The following is a 21,441-nucleotide window of genomic DNA, read 5'->3' on the forward strand; positions in this document are numbered from 1 at the left end:
TTGGTAGCGCAGGGCACTCAGGGAATAGCATGTCTCATGCATGGTTGGTAGCGCAGGGCACTCAGGGAATAGCTTGTCTCATGCATGGTTGGTAGCGCAGGGCACTCAGGGAATAGCATGTCTTATGCATGGCAGAGAGTGCAGGGGGAATAGCATGTCTCATGCATGGTTGGTAGCGCAGGGCACTCAGGGAATAGCATGTCTCATGCATGGTTGGTAGCGCAGGGCACTCAGGGAATAGCTTGTCTCATGCATGGTTGGTAGCGCAGGGCACTCAGGGAATAGCTTGTCTCATGCATGGTTGGTAGCGCAGGGCACTCAGGAAATAGCATGTCTCATGCATGGTTGGTAGCGCAGGGCACTCAGGGAATAGCATGTCTCATGCATGGTTGGTAGCGCAGGGCACTCAGGGAATAGCTTGTCTCCTGCATGGTTGGTAGCGCAGGGCACTCAGGGAATAGCTTGTCTCATGCATGGTTGGTAGCGCAGGGCACTTAGGGAATAGCATGTCTCATGCATGGTTGGTAGCGCAGGGCACTCAGGGAATAGCTTGTCTCCTGCATGGTTGGTAGCGCAGGGCACTCAGGGAATAGCTTGTCTCATGCATGGTTGGTAGCGCAGGGCACTCAGGGAATAGCATGTCTCATGCATGGTTGGTAGCGCAGGGCACTCAGGGAATAGCATGTCTCATGCATGGTTGGTAGCGCAGGGCACTCAGGGAATAGCTTGTCTCATGCATGGTTGTTAGCGCAGGGCACTCAGGCAATAGCATGTCTCATGCATGATTGGTAGCGCAGGGCACTCAGGGAATAGCTTGTCTCATGCATGGTTGGTAGCGCAGGGCACTCAGGGAATAGCTTGTCTCATGCATGGTTGGTAGCGCAGGGCACTCAGGGAATAGCTTGTCTCATGCATGGTTGGTAGCGCAGGGCACTCAGGGAATAGCATGTCTCATGCATGGTTGGTAGTGCAGGGCACTCAGGGAATAGCATGTCTCATGCATGGTTTGTAGCGCAGGGCACTCAGGGAATAGCATGTCTCATGCATGGTTGGTAGCGCAGGGCACTCAGGGAATAGCTTGTCTCAAGCATGGTTGGTAGCGCAGGGTACTCAGGGAATAGCATGTCTCATGCATGGTTGGTAGCGCAGGGCACTCAGGGAATAGCTTGTCTCATGCATGTTTGGTAGCGCAGGGCACTCAGGGAATAGCTTGTCTCATGCATGATTGGTAGCGCAGGGCACTCAGGGAATAGCTTGTCTCATGCATAGTTGGTAGCGCAGGGCACTCAGGGAATAGCATGTCTCATGCATGATTGGTAGCGCAGGGCACTCAGGGAATAGCATGTCTCATGCATGGTTGGTAGCGCAGGGCACTCAGGGAATAGCTTGTCTCATGCATGGTTGGTAGCGCAGGGCACTCAGGGAATAGCATGTCTCATGCATGGTTGGTAGCGCAGGGAACTCAGGGAATAGCTTGTCTCATGCATGGTTGGTAGCGCAGGGCACTCAGGGAATAGCTTGTCTCATGCATGGTTGGTAGCGCAGGGCACTCAGAGAATAGCTTGTCTCATGCATTATTGGTAGCGCAGGGCACTCAGGGAATAGCATGTCTCATGCATGGTTGATAGCGCAGGGCACTCAGGGAATAGCTTGTCTCATGCATGGTTGGTAGCGCAGGGCACTCAGGGAATAGCTTGTCTCATGCATGGTTGGTAGTGCAGGGCACTCAGGGAATAGCTTGTCTCCTGCATGGTTGGTAGCGCAGGGCACTCAGGGAATAGCATGTCTCATGCATGGTTGGTAGCGCAGGGCACTCAGGGAATAGCATGTCTCATGCATGGTTGGTAGCGCAGGGCACTCAGGGAATAGCTTGTCTCATGCATGGTTGGTAGCGCAGGGCACTCAGGGAATAGCATGTCTCATGCATGGTTGGTAGCGCAGGGCACTCAGGGAATAGCTTGTCTCATGCATGGTTGGTAGCGTACGGCACTCAGGGAATAGCATGTCTCATGCATGGTTGGTAGCGCAGGGCACTCAGGGAATAGCATGTTTCATGCATGGTTAGTAGCGCAGGGCACTCAGGGAATAGCATGTCTCATGCATGGTTGGTAGTGCAGGGCACTCAGGGAATAGCTTGTCTCATGCATGGTTGGTAGCGCAGGGCACTCAGGGAATAGCTTGTCTCATGCATGGTTGATAGCGCAGGGCACTCAGGGAATAGCTTGTCTCATGCATGGTTCGTAGCGCAGGGCACTCAGGGAATTGCATGTCTCATGCATGGTTGATAGCGCAGGGCACTCAGGGAATAGCTTGTCTCATGCATGGTTGGTAGTGCAGGGCACTCAGGGAATAGCTTGTCTCATGCATGGTTAGTAGCGCAGGGCACTCAGGGAATAGCTTGTCTCATGCATGATTGGTAGCGCAGGGCACTCAGGGAATAGCTTGTCTCATGCATGGTTGGTAGCGCAGGGCACTCAGGGAATAGCTTGTCTCATGCATGGTTGGTAGCGCAGGGCACTCAGGGAATAGCTTGTCTCATGCATGGTTGGTAGCGCAGGGCACTCAGGGAATAGCATGTCTCATGCATGGTTGATAGCGCAGGGCACTCAGGGAATAGCATGTCTCATGCATGGTTGGTAGTGCAGGGCACTCAGGGAATAGCTTGTCTCATGCAGGGTTGGTAGCGCAGGGCACTCAGGGAATAGCTTGTCTCATGCAGGGTTGGTAGCGCAGGGCACTCAGGGAATAGCTTGTCTCATGCAGGGTTGGTAGCGCAGGGCACTCAGGGAATAGCTTGTCTCCTGCATGGTTGGTAGCGCAGGGCACTCAGGGAATAGCTTGTCTCATGCAGGGTTGGTAGCGCAGGGCACTCAGGGAATAGCTTGTCTCATGCATGGTTGGTACCGCAGGGCACTCAGGGAATAGCTTGTCTCATGCAGGGTTGGTAGCGCAGGGCACTCAGGGAATAGCTTGTCTCATGCAGGGTTGGTAGCGCAGGGCACTCAGGGAATAGCTTGTCTCATGCATGGTTGGTAGCGCAGGGCACTCAGGGAATAGCTTGTCTCATGCATGGTTGGTAGCGTACGGCACTCAGGGAATAGCATGTCTCATGCATGGTTGGTAGCGCAGGGCACTCAGGGAATAGCATGTCTCATGCATGGTTAGTAGCGCAGGGCACTCAGGGAATAGCATGTCTCATGCATGGTTGGTAGCGCAGGGCACTCAGGGAATAGCATGTCTCATGCATGGTTAGTAGCGCAGGGCACTCAGGGAATAGCATGTCTCATGCATGGTTGGTAGCGCAGGGCACTCAGGGAATAGCATGTCTCATGCATGGTTGGTAGTGCAGGGCACTCAGGGAATAGCTTGTCTCATGCATGGTTGGTAGCGCAGGGCACTCAGGGAATAGCTTGTCTCATGCATGGTTGATAGCGCAGGGCACTCAGGGAATAGCTTGTCTCATGCATGGTTCGTAGCGCAGGGCACTCAGGGAATTGCATGTCTCATGCATGGTTGATAGCGCAGGGCACTCAGGGAATAGCTTGTCTCATGCATGGTTGGTAGTGCAGGGCACTCAGGGAATAGCTTGTCTCATGCAGGGTTGGTAGCGCAGGGCACTCAGGGAATAGCTTGTCTCATGCATGGTTAGTAGCGCAGGGCACTCAGGGAATAGCTTGTCTCATGCATGGTTAGTAGCGCAGGGCACTCAGGGAATAGCTTGTCTCATGCATGATTGGTAGCGCAGGGCACTCAGGGAATAGCTTGTCTCATGCATGGTTGGTAGCGCAGGGCACTCAGGGAATAGCTTGTCTCATGCATGGTTGATAGCGCAGGGCACTCAGGGAATAGCATGTCTCATGCATGGTTGGTAGTGCAGGGCACTCAGGGAATAGCTTGTCTCATGCAGGGTTGGTAGCGCAGGGCACTCAGGGAATAGCTTGTCTCATGCAGGGTTGGTAGCGCAGGGCACTCAGGGAATAGCTTGTCTCATGCAGGGTTGGTAGCGCAGGGCACTCAGGGAATAGCTTGTCTCCTGCATGGTTGGTAGCGCAGGGCACTCAGGGAATAGCTTGTCTCATGCAGGGTTGGTAGCGCAGGGCACTCAGGGAATAGCTTGTCTCATGCATGGTTGGTAGCGCAGGGCACTCAGGGAATAGCTTGTCTCATGCAGGGTTGGTAGCGCAGGGCACTCAGGGAATAGCTTGTCTCATGCAGGGTTGGTAGCGCAGGGCACTCAGGGAATAGCTTGTCTCATGCAGGGTTGGTAGCGCAGGGCACTCAGGGAATAGCTTGTCTCATGCAGGGTTGGTAGCGCAGGGCACTCAGGGAATAGCTTGTCTCCTGCATGGTTGGTAGCGCAGGGCACTCAGGGAATAGCTTGTCTCATGCAGGGTTGGTAGCGCAGGGCACTCAGGGAATAGCTTGTCTCATGCATGGTTGGTAGCGCAGGGCACTCAGGGAATAGCTTGTCTCATGCAGGGTTGGTAGCGCAGGGCACTCAGGGAATAGCTTGTCTCATGCAGGGTTGGTAGCGCAGGGCACTCAGGGAATAGCTTGTCTCCTGCATGGTTGGTAGCGCAGGGCACTCAGGGAATAGCTTGTCTCATGCATGGTTGGTAGCGCAGGGCACTCAGGGAATAGCTTGTCTCATGCATGGTTGGTAGCGCAGGGCACTCAGGGAATAGCTTGTCTCATGCAGGGTTGGTAGCGCAGGGCACTCAGGGAATAGCTTGTCTCATGCAGGGTTGGTAGCGCAGGGCACTCAGGGAATAGCTTGTCTCCTGCATGGTTGGTAGCGCAGGGCACTCAGGGAATAGCATGTCTCATGCATGGTTGGTAGCGCAGGGCACTCAGGGAATAGCTTGTCTCATGCATGGTTGGTAGAGCAGGACACAAATGTTGCTGCAGGTTTCATTCATGGCAGTTGGCTCTTGGAGATTTAACACTTAGCTGGCAACTCAAAATACACAGAGTGCTTCAGGTCTCATGAATAACCAGCATAACAACACAGAGTGACACGGCATTCATGCATGAGCTGTAGAGGTGATGCATTATTTCTGGGCTCTCAGGAAGCTGCAGATCTCATGCATTACTGCTAGCTTGGAACACAGTGAGAGTTGTAGGTTATACTATTGGCTAGTAAATTAGACCTGGGAATCTCATGAATAGCTGTCTCTCTGGGAACAACAGAAAATGCAGGGCTCTGGCATGGTTGTCATCTCAGATCACATAAGGAGCTACCAGTCTCATGCACGGCTTGTAGTGCAGGACAAACAGCAAGTTGTTTCATGACACAATCAGACCTAGAGTTGCCAAGCAAACTATATACAGTACATGCTGATCTATCAGTCTTATGTGTTCTTTTTTATTCAGATCCTGTTGGAGTTTTGTGCTGGAGGAGCACTAGATGCCATCATGCTGGGTATGTTACACACGGATCTCATCAGTAGGTACATTTATGAGATTGGGAAGGGGTTTGTTCCTTAAAGGGACAGTCAACTCCAAAATGTTTATTGTTTAAAAAGATAGATAATCCCTTTATTACCAATTCCCTAGTTTTGCACAACCAACATGGATATATCAATATACTTTTTACCTCTGTGATTACCTTGTATCTAAGTCGCTTTTGACAGCCCCCTGATCACATGGCTACTTATTTATTATCTATTGACTTACATTTTAGACAAACAGTGGTGTGTTGTGCACAACTCCACAGGCTTAAGCACAATGTTATCTATATGGCCTACATGAGCTAGCAGTCTCCTGATGTGAAAAGCAAATAAAAAAGCATGTGATAAGTCTGTCTGTAGTGGCTTAGAAACAGGCAGAAATTTAGATGTTTAAATAAAGTATATTAGCATAAAAATGTTGGTTGTGCAAATCTGGGGAATGGTATTGGGTAGTAAAGGTGTTATCTTTTTCAACCATAACAATTTTGGTGTTGACTGTCCCTTTAACAGAGAAGCCTTTCTTCTGAAAACTAAATATTTAGTTTACTCCAAGCATCCTATTTAGTAAAATGTTAAGCAATCTATCAAATCTTTTGTAAATGGTTCAATTGAATAGCATAAGAATATGGTTGGTTGGATGTAATGGACTAGTCATATACACTGATCAGTATAACAAATAATGTGTAAGTGATTAGTATGTAAGCATTTATGCTTATAACACAGTGTGCAAGCTGTTCACCCACTGCTAATGAAATATCTCTTTCAAAGAGCTGGGACGTTGTCTCACAGAGCCACAGATCAGTGTGGTGTGCAAGCAAACTCTCCTTGCCCTTGAGTACCTGCACACCCAAAGAATCATCCACAGAGACCTAAAGGCTGGAAACATCTTGCTCACACAGCACGGTGACATTCGTCTTGGTGAGTGTCAGATGAGTAGAAAAAAAGTACATCATCTTTGATAAGAGTTGTACTCCTAATTTGTAGCACATGGTGCAAACCATACAACTCAAGAAATACTAAAAGTTCTTTTAAAGAAATGATTGCTTTTGAAAAAGACGGCTGCAAGTAGGGCTACTTGACTGCAGAGCTGTAATATCTTACTCCTGTGAGTATTTTCCATACCATGTTCATTTCCTCTAAGGCAGTCCAGGGCCTGGAGTTCCCTGTGGGATTTGGCAGTACAGAGAGGGTTGCCAAACTAGTACATGCGGAGTGGATCCTAATTATACACTGTCTAATCTCCTTAGAGAGCGCAGAAGAGAGAGTATCGGCTAGATTACGAATTTTGCGGTATGAGGGGTGCGGTGCTAACTTGCACGTTATTGTCAACGCTCACTTACCTACAGCGCTGGTATTACAGGTTTTCCTAAACCCGGCGTTATTAGGCATGAAGTGAGCGTAGAGCAAAATTGTGCTCCATACCGCACTCCAATACCAGCGCTGCTTAAAGGGACAGTCTACACCAAAAAATTTCTTATTTAAAAAGATAGATAATCCCTTTATTACCCATTCCCCGTTTTTGCATAACCAACACAGTTATATTAATATACGTTTTACCTCTTTGATTACCTTGTATCTAAGCCTCTGCAGACAGCCTCCTATCTAAGTGCTTTGGACAGACATGCAGTGTAGTCAATCAGTGAAGACTCCTAAATAACTTCACAGGAGTGAGCACAAAGTTATCTATATGACACACATGAACTAACACTGTCTAACTGAAAAACTTTCAAAATAATCTGAGCTAAGAGGCGGTTTTTAATGGTTTAGAAATAAGTTTGAGCCTAGCAAGGTTTAGCTTTTAAAAAATACCACCAAGGGAACAAAGCAAATTTAATGATAAAAGTAAATTGGAAAGTTGTTTAAAATTGCATGCCCTATCAGAATCATGAAAGTTTAGTTTTGACTTTACTGTCCCTTTAAGTCAGCGGTGAGCTGGTCGTACGTGCTCGTACACGATTCCCTCATAGACATCAATGGGGAGAGCCGGCTGAAAAAAAGTCTAACACCTGCAATAAAGCAGCGTAAAGCTCCGTAACGCAGCCCCATTGATTCCTATGGGGAAACTAAATTTATGTTTACACCTAACACCCTAACATGAACCCTGAGTCTAAACACCCCTAATCTTACACTTATTAACCCCTAATCTGCTGCCCCCGACATTGCTGACACCTACATTATACTTATTAACCCCTAATCTGCCGCCCCCGACATCGCCGACACCTACATTATATTTATTAACCCCTAATCTGCCGCTCCGGACATCGCCGACACCAACATTATACTTATTAACCCCTAATCTGCTGCCCCCAACATCGCCGACACCAACATTATACTTATTAACCACTAATCTGCTGCCCCCAACATCGCCGACACCTACATTATATTTATTAACCCCTAATCTGCCGCCCCCAATGTCGCCGCCACTATAATAAACATATTAACCCCTAAACCGCCGAACTCCCACATCGCAAACACTAGTTAAATATTATTAACCCTTAATCTGCCGCCCCTAACATCGCCACCTACTTACATTTATTAACCCCTAATCTGCCGACCCCATCGTCGTAAAGTTTGTAGTTATTTTAACTAGGTAGAATTGTTATTAAATAGTTATTAACTATTTACTAGCTACCTAGCTAAAATAAATACAAATTTATCTGTAAAATAAAACCTAACCTGAGTTACAGTAACACCTAACATTACACAACAATTATATAAATTACATAAATTAAATACAATTACCTAAATTACAAACCCCACTAAATTACATAAAATAAAAAACAAATGATCAGATATTTAAACTAATTACACCTAATCTAATAGCTCTATCAAAATAAAAAAGCCCCCCCCCCCCAAAAAAAAAAAAAAAAGCCTAAAATAAACTACCAATAGCAGGGAATTGCCCAAAGAAATAAGCTCTTTAACCTGTAAAAAAAATTGCAAACAACCCCCCAACAGTAAAACGCACCACCCACACAACCAACCGCCCAAATAAAATCCTAACTAAAAAAAACTAAGCTCCCCATTGCCCTGAAAAGGGCATTTGGATGGGCATTGCCCGTTTTTTAGCTAAGTAGTTAGTAAATAGTTAATAACTATTTAGTAACTATTCTACCTAGGTAAAATAAATACAAACTTGCCTGTGAAATAAAAATAAACCCTAAGCTAGCTACAATGTAACAGTTATATTGTAGCTAGCTTAGGGTTTATTGTATAGGTAAGTATTTAGTTTTAAATAGGAATTATTTAGGTAATGATAGGAATTTTTATTTAGATTTATTTTAATTATATTTAAGTTAGTGGGTGTTAGGGTTAGGGTTAGACTTAGGTTTAGGGGTTAATAACTTTAGTATCGTGGTGGCGACGTTGGGGGGCGGCAGATTAGAGGTTAATTACTGTAATGTAGGTTGCGGCGATGTTATGGCGGCAGATTAAGGGTTAATAATATTTAACTAGTGTTTGCGAGGCGGGAGTGCGGCGGTTTAGGAGTTAATATGTTTATTCTAGTGGCGGCTATGTCCGGAGCGGCAGATTAGGGGTTAATAATTTTATTTTAGTGTTTGCGATGCGGGAGGGCCTCAGTTTAGGGGTTAATAGGTAGTTTATCTGTGTTAGTGTACTTTTTAACACTTTAGTTATGAGTTTTATGCTACAGCTTTGTAGTGTAAAACTCATAACTACTGACTTGCATTACGAATCTTGCGGGATAGGCTGTACCGCTCACTTTTTGACCTCCAAAAAAAAGCTTGTAATACCGGCGCTATGGAAGTCCCATTGAAAAAAGACTTTACGCAAATTGCATAAGTTAATTTGCGGTACGGCCAAAAAAGTGTGCGGGACAGCTGTACCCACAAGACTCGTAATACCAGCGTTAGTGAAAAAGCAGCGTTATGAGCCTTAACGTTGCTTTTTTTTACTCATAACGCAAAACTAATAATCTAGCCGTATGTGTGATAAAATGTCCTTGATGTTATTCAATTGAACTATAGCTTTTTTTTTTTACAGCGGATTTTGGTGTGTCTGCTGTGAACTCTCAGACAGTGCAACGTCGGAGCTCTTTTATTGGGACTCCTTACTGGTATGTTTAATAAGTTTACAGAAAAAAAAATCCTTAAAGAACCATTAAATAGGTAGAATTGCATAATCAATACATGTGTAATAAAAAAAAAATTCAATCGCATTTCTAAATTTAAAAAAAAACAACTAAATTTGTTTGACAGATTTAAAAATGTATTTCAGTTTACTGACCCGACGTATAATGTGAGAACCATCAGCCATATATGTATAAATTGCGAACTCTTGCACGTGCTCCGTAGTAGCTGTGGCCTCAGAAAGTGTACATAGAAAACTGCAGTTTAAGATCCATTGTTAAAAAAAAAAGCAATCAATTTAATTATATAATTAATTTGATGGAAAGTCAATTTATTACAATCCATTACATCGCCGTGGTCATTATAATATTATAATAATAGTATTTCTCAGTTGTTATGTGCTGAAGCCAGTCAGGAAAAGTCTGCAGTTTTTATTTATTTCTCTGCGAATTAGAAAATCCACAATTTTCAGAGCTAAATTACATGGAAAAGGGGACAAAATAAACAATGAAAGAATATTTCAAAGATATATTCCTGTTTTTATCTTATATTGACTGTTGATCTGACTATGTGATATATGATCTTTGATTAGTTGATGTACCATCAGTGTATATGTGGATTATTATGTTATAATAAAAAATATATTTAAACATAAAATATAAGTGATGTTACCAAAATACAAATTGTTATAATAATGTCCCTTTTAGCAGAACTTTTCTTCAATTCCTGTGCAAAAATGGCTAAAAAATTATGTTGCTGGTAATTTATCCTTTTGAAGAGAGCATAAACTTAAATATAATATTATTATTGATATTATTATTATTATTGTCATTATTATTGTATAGTTTTATTTATTAAGCACCAACTGTGCAAGGCAGAAGTCAAATACATTCATGGGGTGAAAGTGGGAAGTGCATATTTGTAAACCTGATGGAAGTTTGCAAGTTTACAGGGTGTGCTGGATGTGCTTTGATTGTGGGTGAATAGAGGATCTGTGGTATACGCGCATAAGCTATGCATGAAGGGACACTGGGATGATGGGAATAGAGCATGTCATATAGCTTAGTAGGGTCGGAAGGAGGACATAAAAAGGTTTTCTTATGTCCCGCTTGTGGGTATATACTGTCAGTGCTGCAACATTGTTATTTTGCCAACTGCAAAATGAGGACTACTTATATTAACTTTGGGGATTTAAAAAAAAAAAAAAAATATTAATAGAATTCTATTACATTAGAAGTAGCACAATACTAATTAGTTAGCCTAAATTCAGAACATTATATTCCTGGTCATCAACATACCTTAGCTTCCAGCTGGGTAAACACATATATGTTAATGACGTTTTCACAGGCTTTTCATTGCCTTTCACAGGGCTAGATTACAAGTGGTTATTGGAGGCAAAGAAGAGGTCTCCGTTTACAATGGCACCTACTCTGAATTTGTTGGTGAGAGGACATTTGTTTGCATAGACTTCAATGGAGTGCGCTGAAGAAATAAAAACTTAACACTTATTGTTCGTGTGTTAACCCGACACTGGGCTAGATTACAAGTGGAGCGCTAAATATCGCTTGTGTGTATGCCACTTTGTAATACCAGCACACGATAATGTGCACTGGTATTACAAGTAAATAGCAATGCGAATGCGAGCTTGCATGCACATTGCTAGGAAGCCACAGATGGCATCAGAACTTCCCACAGTGAAGGGGGTAAGTAGCGCAGCAATGGGCAGAATTTTAAAATATATATGTATATGCTTATATACAAATATATTTACGTGTTAATATGTTGATATACACATATTAACACATCAATATATATGTATATAAGCATATACATACTGTATATATTTACATTGCGATCTATGGGAACACACAGTTCCCATACACAGCAATGTAAAGGCACTTTTCAGTGCCGATTTTTTTAAAAAAATTTGAACACCCCACTCCCACCAAATTTAAAGCCCTTAAACTACCTAGTAAAGTTATTTTTTATTTAAAAAAAAACTAGATTTGTTTAATAAAAAAACTATAATGGCCTTTATTTTGGAGTGATAATTGCTACCGTGAGCTTGTGGTAGCAATATCCAGCCACTTGTAATGGCTGGTTAATGTCAGGGTGCCAGGAATCAGACTGAGACGAGAAGTGCAAAAGTAATCACACCTTTATTAATAACAAAAACATAATAAAAAGTCCACAAGTCAAATAACAAGCCAGGAGTCAAAACCAGAGCTGGTAGTCAGACGAGCCGAGTCAGGAGCCAAAGCGAATAGTCAGACGAGCCGGAATCAGGAACAAGGAAAACAGCAGAGTCAGGAACAAGCCAGGGATCAGGAACCAGGAAGGACGTCAGACAGCCAGGTAATACACAGGAACTCTCACAAATAGGTCTGAGACAACGCAAAGGCAAAGCATACTGAACAGAGGCCCTTTAAATAATAAGTGATGACATCACAATTCTGAGACTGCATCCTGTCTCACACAAATGATGCACACCAGTCTGGCCATAAAAGGAAGTGCAGGAAATGAGCAGCATCCCCCACAATGCACCATAGTCAGCAAGAGAGGTGAGTAAAATGGCTGCCAGCAGCACATGGCAAACAAAACAGGGAAAAAACCCTGACAGTTAATTATTGTACTCCCGCAAACAGGCAAAATTGCTGTTTGCTGGAACGCAATAATTTAGTGCTCCACTTGTAATCTAGCCCACTGTGTAAGACCTACAGAGCTAAACCCAAAGGTAGTTTTAAATATTTTACATTCCAATGTTCTTCACATAAAATAAAATACATTTCTGATTACTTTTTTGTCAAATATATATCTATACCTAATACCTATATATATATATATCATGTTAAATATAACAATAATGTTGAATATTTACAGCCAAAACACAGTTAAACACATTATTAAATATTAAAGGGCCACTGTAAGTAAATATTTTCTATGCCTGTTACTAACTAACTACCCCAAATACGCTTTTTATCAATAACATTTCATTAACATATCTCTACCGTATATCAGAAATCTTGGCTGCAAATTTAATTGTTTTCCAAACCCACTCCGTGGGTATCCTTTGCTCTGTACCAATCCGTTTACAATACCTAGGTTTCAAAATGGCGCTTTAAACACAAAGTTATTAGTTTAAGTATTTTGAACATGCAGTGCTGAAAATAGTGGGCAGGATAACGTGACATCATCGGCGAATGAAAGATATAACTTTTAGAACGTTATGAAACTTCGTTTTGGAGAAAATATAGGTCAGTAGGTTTTAATTAATGTTTATTAACTTTAATATGTTAGATGTTTAGCTTAAAAATTATAACAGAGAGTAATCCTTTAAGTTTGATTAAAAATGAATTTTCAAATTTTAAGGTATTTGAGTGGAAAAGGCTCCAAAGTGTATTTATGTAGTGTTTGGTGCACATATTTTTTGCTCCTTAATCTTTATGCTAGGTCAAAAGCCTGACGCACTAATTTAGTTTGTGCTCGACTGAGCGCATTTAATTTCAACTTGTAATACGCACACAAGTTAACATTGTCATAATATTTGTTATCTTGATCCGTGCAAACAATAGTGTGACACTTGTAATCTAGCCCACAGTGTTTTTGCTGACTATTAAAGACCTTTAAGAAACGACATTCTAACAAGCCAAAGTGAAATGACTACCTCATAAAATTAATAATAATAATAATACACTATTAATAAATATATAGGACCATGTAAATGAGATGAATGTTAGCTGTGTAGATTGGATCTTACTGAGATGGAGAGACAGGCTGTTTCTTAATGTATAAAAGCTGTGTTTTGTTTTTTAATTGGCATATTAAAAAAAAGTTGTATAGAAGTTACAAAATGTGAATACATACAGAAACTCATAACTTGTATTGGGCTATCCTTATTTGACATGGATTCAGTTTCTACAATAGTAAGCTTGTGTTATTTAGTCCAGTTGAAAGTTGATTTTTTTCTTCTTCACAGGATGGCTCCAGAGGTTGTGGTGTGTGAGACATGCAAAGATGCCCCATATGATTATAAAGCTGATGTGTGGTCTCTGGGAATCACGTTGATTGAATTGGCTGAGAAGGAGCCTCCAAACCATGAGCTGAATCCCACTCGTGTTCTGCTGAAAATCCTCAAATCCCAACCGCCTCATCTGATCTATCCACAAAGATGGTGGGTCATTTTCTTCTGACTTCATTCCAATAACACTTTTACTGTACACAGTAAATATTGTGTGTTAGGTGGGACAAATAATAATTATTTTGCTTTAAATAGGATCCTTGTATATTAATCTATTGTTGTCTAACTGAAAAACCAGCAGTGCACGTGTAGAATTAAAACACATAAGCCATACACTATAGCTCTTTTTTCTGTTTTAAAACATTCTCTTTGCCTTTTTGTTCCTGTGTTGGCAAATACAGATGGATATGAGATTCCAATCTTTCAGGCTTTTTTTTGAGATGTTGGAAAACCCTGAAAGACTGAGTTTGTTAACTCACGCAAGATTTGATTTTCCCACGGCCAAGAGGTATAGGGAAAGTTATGGAAAGAAAATTCATTAAGAGTACTGACTAGATTACAAGTGGAGTGCAAAAATATTAGCTTTATTGAGCACTAACACCACTCAGGTTAAGTCAATAGCACTTTTATTCTTGCGCTCATATTATAAGTTGAAAGTAAAATGTTTTCACCAGACCGAAAGCCTCAGGCACGCTGGAGGTCAGATAGTGTGGCCATATGGGGAACGTTACAAAAAACTGTTTAGGCTTTCATTCAAACTAACTGGAAGGTACCCTAGAAATATTTGAAATAGCATTGTTCTTCACTCTAAAAGAAGAAGACATTATCTTCAGAGTGAATAACAAGTCTATTTAAAATATTTATATTATAAAAACAAATATGGTGTTAACAGTGTTTTAAAATTCTATGATATATGTCAAGGTGTTTTACTGGGAAGGGCTCAAAGGTGTTTATATACAGGTATATGTGTGTATATATATATATATATATATATATATATATATACATACATTTGTATGTGTGCAGGGCCATCTTTAACCCCTTAGTGACCACAGAACTTTTCAATTTTCTTACTGTTTGGGACCAGGGCTATTTTTACATTTTTGCAGTGTTTCTGTTTAGCTGTAAATTTCCTCTTACTCATTTACTGTACCCACACATATTATATTCTGTTTTTCTCGCCATTAAATAGACTTTCTAATGATACAATTATTTTAATCATATCTTATAATGTACTATAAAAAAATTATAAAATATGATGAAACAATTGAAAAAAAACTCACTTTTGCTAACTTTGAACCCCAAAATCTGTTACACATCTACAACCACCAAAAAACACCCATGCTAAATAGTTTCTAGATTTTGTCCTGAGTTTAGAAATACCCAATGTTTACATGTTCTTTGCTTTTTTTGCAAGTTATAGGGCAATAAGTACAAGTAGCACTTTGCTATTTCCAAACCATTTTTTTTACATTTTTTTTGCATAAGTTACATTTTAACACTGATAATCTGTCAGGAATCCCTGAACAACCCTTTACATGTATATATTTTTTAGTACACAACCCAAAATATTGATCTAGGCCCATGTTGATATATTTCATGCCACCAATTTATTGCCAAATGCGATCAAATAAAAAAAATGTTAACTTTTTGACAAATTTTTTCACTAACTTTAGGTTTCTCACTGAAATTATTTACAAACAGCTTGTGCAACTATGGCACAAATGGTTGTAAATGCTTCTCTGGGACCCCCTTTGTTCAGAAATAGCAGACATTTATGGTTTTAGCATTACGTTTTGGTAATTAGAAGGCCTCTAAATGCCTCTGTGCACTACACTTGTGTTATGCCCAGCAGTGAAGCGGTTAATTAGGTAGCTTGTAGAGTTCATTTTAGCTTTAGTGTAGTGTAGTAGACTACCCAAAGTATTGATCTAGGCCCATTTTGGTATATTTCATGCCACCATTTCCCCGCCAAATGCGATCAAATAAAAAAAAACGCTCACTTTTTCACAAACTTTATGTTTCTCACTGAAATTATTTACAAACAGCTTTTGGAATTATGGCACAAATGGCTGTAAATGCTTCTCTCAGATCCCCTTTGTTCAGAAATAACCCCTGAGGACGTACAGTGTACATCCTTGGTCATTAAATGGCAGTTTTTGTCCTTAATGGGTTAATTAATTGGGTAAACATTTTTTTGCCCCCCCCCCCCCATGCAATTTCGCTCTCCACCCCAATATAATAAAAAATATGTATGTTCTCTGTACCTCTTTGATGGGTATGTGCCTAAATGAGAGCAATAACCAGATGCACAGCCCCTGTACCTGCTTTGCCTGGTATGTGTCCACTTTTGTTGAGTATGCACCTACAATATTTCAGCAATGACCAGATATACTGCCCCTGACTGTACCCCCTATGCTGGGTATGTGACCATATCACAGCAATGTGGAAACAAAAGAGAGACAAGGGCGCACGCTACTCTAAGCGTAATAAATTAATAAAACCAAATTATTTATTGCACACAGACAAATGAACACTCACCCTTGATAACCTCAACACATGAGGTATGGATAAAGCACACAAAACAAGGCACGGTATAAAAGCTCACGGGTCCGTTGTTCAGTCCCCAAGGTGTATGCAACCAGGATAATCTGATGATCCTCGTAAGGGAGAAACCCGGCTAAGATGTTCTTCAGAGCAATTCTCTATTCCGTGCATGTAAAACAAATGTTCAAAAAACAAAAGCATCACACGATTGACTCCCAGCAGATCTGCAAATTCTGGCCGGATGGTGGATCAGCTGTGGTAGTGGTGACACATAGACGATGGGTGTGGCCTAACGCGTTTCGTAGGAGGCTTCCTACTTCATCGGAGACATGCCCACTGGATATCGTAACCGTCTTAAAAGCTGTTTGGGGAGCATCTCACGTGATGATATTCCTCCCGTCACAGCCTTAGAACATAATCAGTCTCTATTGCAGCAAAATTAAGGTCAATACCTCTGCAAGTCTTTATAAAATAATCACTGTTTACTTAATATAGGTGATATAGATATAAGTAAAAAACATCAATACCAATCTTAATGAGATTTCTATGGACAGATATGATACTTAATTAAGAAATAAATCAAGATCTTTTAAAAAGCTTTTAAACAATTCCTTGTAAATAATTAGTTAATCATTGTAAAACTATTGTAATAAGTTACACATTAAAAAAACTCAAACAATCAATATATTATAATAAGGACTCAAATGTCCAAATAAATATAACCCCTCGTATATAAATACCAAAGTTAGCAAAGGAAATAAATGAATGGTCTCTACATAGTGTTTATATTAGTTCACTCCATAAAATTAGATACCCATCACTATATAATTAAAAATTAATAGAGGAGCAGGAGGTTGAAGTTTTGAAAAATAGAACAAAAAGAATTGATCATTGTAAAGCTATTGTAATAAGTTACACATTAAAAAAACTCAAACAATCAATATATTATAATAAGGGCTCAAATGTCCAAATAAATATAACCCCTCGTCAGTGTTCCCTCTAAGGCCAGTTTTGTGAGTGGCCCAGCAGTGAAACAGTTAATTAGAGCAATTAGCAAATACCACACAGTGCAGACTGCAAGGTGTGGTTCAATTATTAACTGTTTTACTACTGGGCCACTCACAAAACTGGCCTTAGAGGGAACACTGCCCCTCGTATATAAATACCAAAGTTAGCAAAGGAAATAAGTGAATGGTCTCTACATAGTTTTTATATTAGGATAGTTTATTTATCCAAATATTTAAGATTAACTAGTTTTAATTAACTAGAAATGAATTCCCTTTTAAGATATATATATATATATATATATATATATATATATATATATATATATATATATATATATACATATAATATCAATTCTTTTTGTTCTATTTTTCAAAACTTCAACCTCCTGCTCCTCTATTAATTTTTAATTATATAGTGATGGGTATCTAATTTTATGGAGTGAACTAATATAAACACTATGTAGAGACCATTCATTTATTTCCTTTGCTAACTTTGGTATTTATATACGAGGGGTTATATTTATTTGGACATTTGAGTCCTTATTATAATATATTGATTGTTTGAGTTTTTTTAATGTGTAACTTATTACAATAGTTTTACAATGATTAACTAATTATTTACAAGGAATTGTTTAAAAGCTTTTTAAAAGATCTTTATTTATTTCTTAATTAAGTATCATATCTGTCCATAGAAATCTCATTAAGATTGGTATTGATGTTTTTTACTTATATCTATATCACCTATATTAAGTAAACAGTGATTATTTTATAAAGACTTGCAGAGGTATTGACCTTAATTTTGCTGCAATAGAGACTGATTATGTTCTAAGGCTGTGATGGGAGGAATATCATCACGTGAGATGCTCCCTAAACAGCTTTTAAGATGGTTACGATATCCAGTGGGCATGCCTCTGACGAAGTAGGAAGCCTCCTACGAAACGCGTTAGGCCACACCCACCGTCTATGCGTCACCACTACCACAGCTGATCCACCATCCGGCCGGAGTTTGCAGATCAGCTGGGAGTCAATCGTGTGACGCTTTTGTTTTTAGAACATTTGTTTTACATGTACGGAATAGAGAACTTGCTCTGAAGAACATCTTAGCCGGGTTTCTCCCTAATGATGATCATCAGATTATACTAGTTGCATACACCTTGGGGACTGAACAATGGACCCGTGAGCTTTTATACCGTGCCTTGTTTTGTGTGCTTTATCCATACCTCATGTGTTGAGGTTATCAACTGTGAGTGTTCATTTGTCTGTGTGCAATAAATAATTTGGTTGTATTAATTTATTACGCTTAGAGTAGCATGCGCCCCTGTCTCTCTTTTGTTTCCACTTAGCCATATCCGGTTTTCAGAACCGTGTACCAAGGGGCTGCAACTCCTCTCTGTGATTTGGGACATGTTCCCTTTGCTCCAAGCAGACTGAAGTTTAGAAGAGTCCCGAGACTTCACGCATATCCTTTATATGTATACCAACTTATACTACATTATTGTATATTGGTCTGTTTAGAATTATATTTGATGATATTCATTTGTATCTGCACTAATATGTATATTTAGCTGTAGGGCGCTCCGTGTTTTCCATTTTTTTTTATATCACAGCAATGACTTGATGTAAGCCACTGTAACAGTTTTGCTGAATATGTGCCCACATAAGAACAGTGACAAGGTGTACCGCCTCTGTACCCTTTTTGCTGCGTATTTGTCCACTTTTGTTGAGTATGTTCCTACATGACAGCAATGGCTATGCATCAAGATAAGAACAGAGATCAGATACACTGCCATGTATGTACCCTTTTGCTGCGTGTTTTCCGCTCTTCTGTTAAGTATGCACCTAAATGACAGTAATGACCAATGTACATCTCCTGTATTCCTTTTGCTGAGTATGTTCCCACCCAGAAGCAGTGGGCCCTGCAGTTACCTATGCACTGGGGTAATGTGCTTGCTGGTGTCAGCACAGTTCAGCAACACGAGAGCAGACGTTCACCAAATAATGATGCGTCCTATCTGCTACTTACATGTATTAACACCGCACAAACTTCTGCTATAGCGCACCCTGCTGCTGGTGAGGTAATGTGTGATTGAACAGGTGTCATTAGTCACAACAGTCAGGGCCGGTGCTAGGATTCACCGCACAGGTGAGGATAAATTTTGCTGCCCACCCCCACCCAATTACTTAACATTGAATTGCTAGTCTTTGACAAACTGTTACAGAGATGTGCTAACAAAACCTACAGTGTGTGTGTCAGTGTGTGAGTAGTGTATGTAGGTGCATGTGTGCATGCATGCCTGTATGTGTGCTTCTCTGTGTATGTGTGATTTTCCGTCTTTCTATCTGTGCATGTGTATGAATGTGTATGTGTATATTTGTTTGTATGTATATGTGTGTGTGTGTGTGTGTGTGTGTGTGTGTGGTAGCTCTCTATAACAAATCAACCAGTAATAGCTCTGCATAACAAATCAAACAGCGGTAGCTCTGCATAACAAATCAAACAGTGGTAGCTCTGCATAACAAATCAAAGAGTGGTAGCTCTGCATAACAAATCAAACAGTGGATTGGTACTGCTGCATAACAAATCAAACAGTGGTAGCTCTGTATAGCAAATAAAACTGTGGTTCCTCGGCATAACAAATCAAACAGTAGTAGCTCTGTATTGCAAATCAAGCATTGGTAGCTATGTATAGCAAATCAAACAGTGGTAGCTATATATAAAAAATCAAGCAGTGGTAGCTCTGTATAGCAAATCAAACAGTGGTAGCTATATATATAAAGAATCAAGCAGTGGTAGCTCTGTATAGCAAATCAAACAGTGGATTGGTACTGCTGCATAACAAATCAAACAGTGGTAGTTCTGTATAGCAAATCAAACAGTAGATTAGTACTGCTGCATAACAAATCAAACAGTGGTAGCTCTGTATAGCAAATAAAACAGCGGATTAGTACTGCTGCATAACAAATTAAACAGTGGTAGCTCTGTATAGCAAATAAAACAGTGGTTTCTCTGCATAAAAAATCAAACAGTGGTAGCAGTAGACAAATAGAAACTGCTGCCGTATGCTGTGAAGGTGAGCAGAAAACTTCTCAAGTTGAAAATCTTATCTACTTGCCTTTTAATACATGTGGGCCTTACTGTCTGTACACAGTTAACCTTTACATTCCTTGATTATTCTTCCAATTTGTTATCAGAATATTCAGTTGTAAAGCTTTTGTTTTTTTACTATGTACACTTACAAATACATGACATGCTGTACTATAAAATAATCAGCATTGATCTGACAAGACCTCATTTTTTCATTCCCACAGGTCTCAGGACTTCAATAACTTTGTCAAAAGCTGTCTACAAAGGAACCCTCAAGATAGATTTTCAGCAAGCAGGCTTCTACAGGTAATTACTCTACAACATACATTAATCAATTGTAATTGAAAAACCAAAATAAAAATAGTTTTGCTTTATGTATTCCCTTTTTAAGCTTCTGCCTTTTCTTTTTACCAGCATCCATTTGTTTCTGAAGTTAATACCAACCATCCACTGAAGCTGCTAGTGGCTGAAGTCTTGGCTGAAGTGACAGAGGAAGAGGATGATGAAAAGATAAAGGATCAAGATTCTATGGTGAGAATACAATCTTCCTGTGTCATGAGAATCATTTCTTTAGATGCCTTAGAATTTGCACAACTTGACATTTTGCTAAAACTACTTGGATCAGCATTTCATAGCAGGACAATTTTATTTAATCAAAATTATTTTTTTCTTCTATCCATAAAATGTTGATCTTATTTTTAAATTCTTTTAACTTTGCATGATTAAGTTTAGTATTTTAAACTTACTGTTGTTAGGTTATATAGGTTATGGTGATATGCAAATGCAAAAAAACTTGCTTACAAGCAGGTACAACCTTAGCATTTGTGGGGCCCTGGACAAAACAAATTTGTGGGTGCCCACTGCCCAGCACTCTTATTCCCTCCCCCATATGCCCAGCCTCCTGTATGGCCCACACCTCCTGATACCATAAACACTTCTTCATAAACTAAAATATAGTATGTATATTGCGCCTTCTTATATGCTCACCTCTGACTGTGCGGACCCCCTAAAGCACAGGGCCCTGGGCATGTTCCCCTCTCGCCCCTCTTGCCCTACCCAAAGTGCAGGCCTGCTTACAAGCCAAATGGTAATGTAGCACTTCACAATACAATTTTCAATAGTTTCATATTTCAATGACAAAACTCTTAATTATATGTATACAAACACTATTATATTTATTTGAGCAAATAATTACTTTGAAACACAACTTGTTCCTACATTCCTGCTCCTTTTGTTGTTTTTT

At 40.4% G+C, this 21,441-nt stretch overlaps 1 protein-coding gene across 1 annotated transcript in view; it reads left to right on the forward strand.

Moving 5' to 3' along the window:
• The window catches only part of LOC128664575 (serine/threonine-protein kinase 10-A-like), a 345,944-nt gene that overhangs the window by 74,125 nt on the left and 250,378 nt on the right, over positions 1–21,441 (forward strand). The window contains 6 exon segments of the mRNA XM_053719393.1: positions 5,374–5,422; positions 6,219–6,368; positions 9,456–9,528; positions 13,518–13,712; positions 20,423–20,504; positions 20,613–20,729. Coding sequence (XP_053575368.1) covers positions 5,374–5,422; positions 6,219–6,368; positions 9,456–9,528; positions 13,518–13,712; positions 20,423–20,504; positions 20,613–20,729 — 666 coding nt within the window.

Source organism: Bombina bombina, chromosome 6 (assembly GCF_027579735.1).
Source record: "Bombina bombina isolate aBomBom1 chromosome 6, aBomBom1.pri, whole genome shotgun sequence".
Lineage (NCBI taxonomy): Eukaryota > Metazoa > Chordata > Amphibia > Anura > Bombinatoridae > Bombina > Bombina bombina.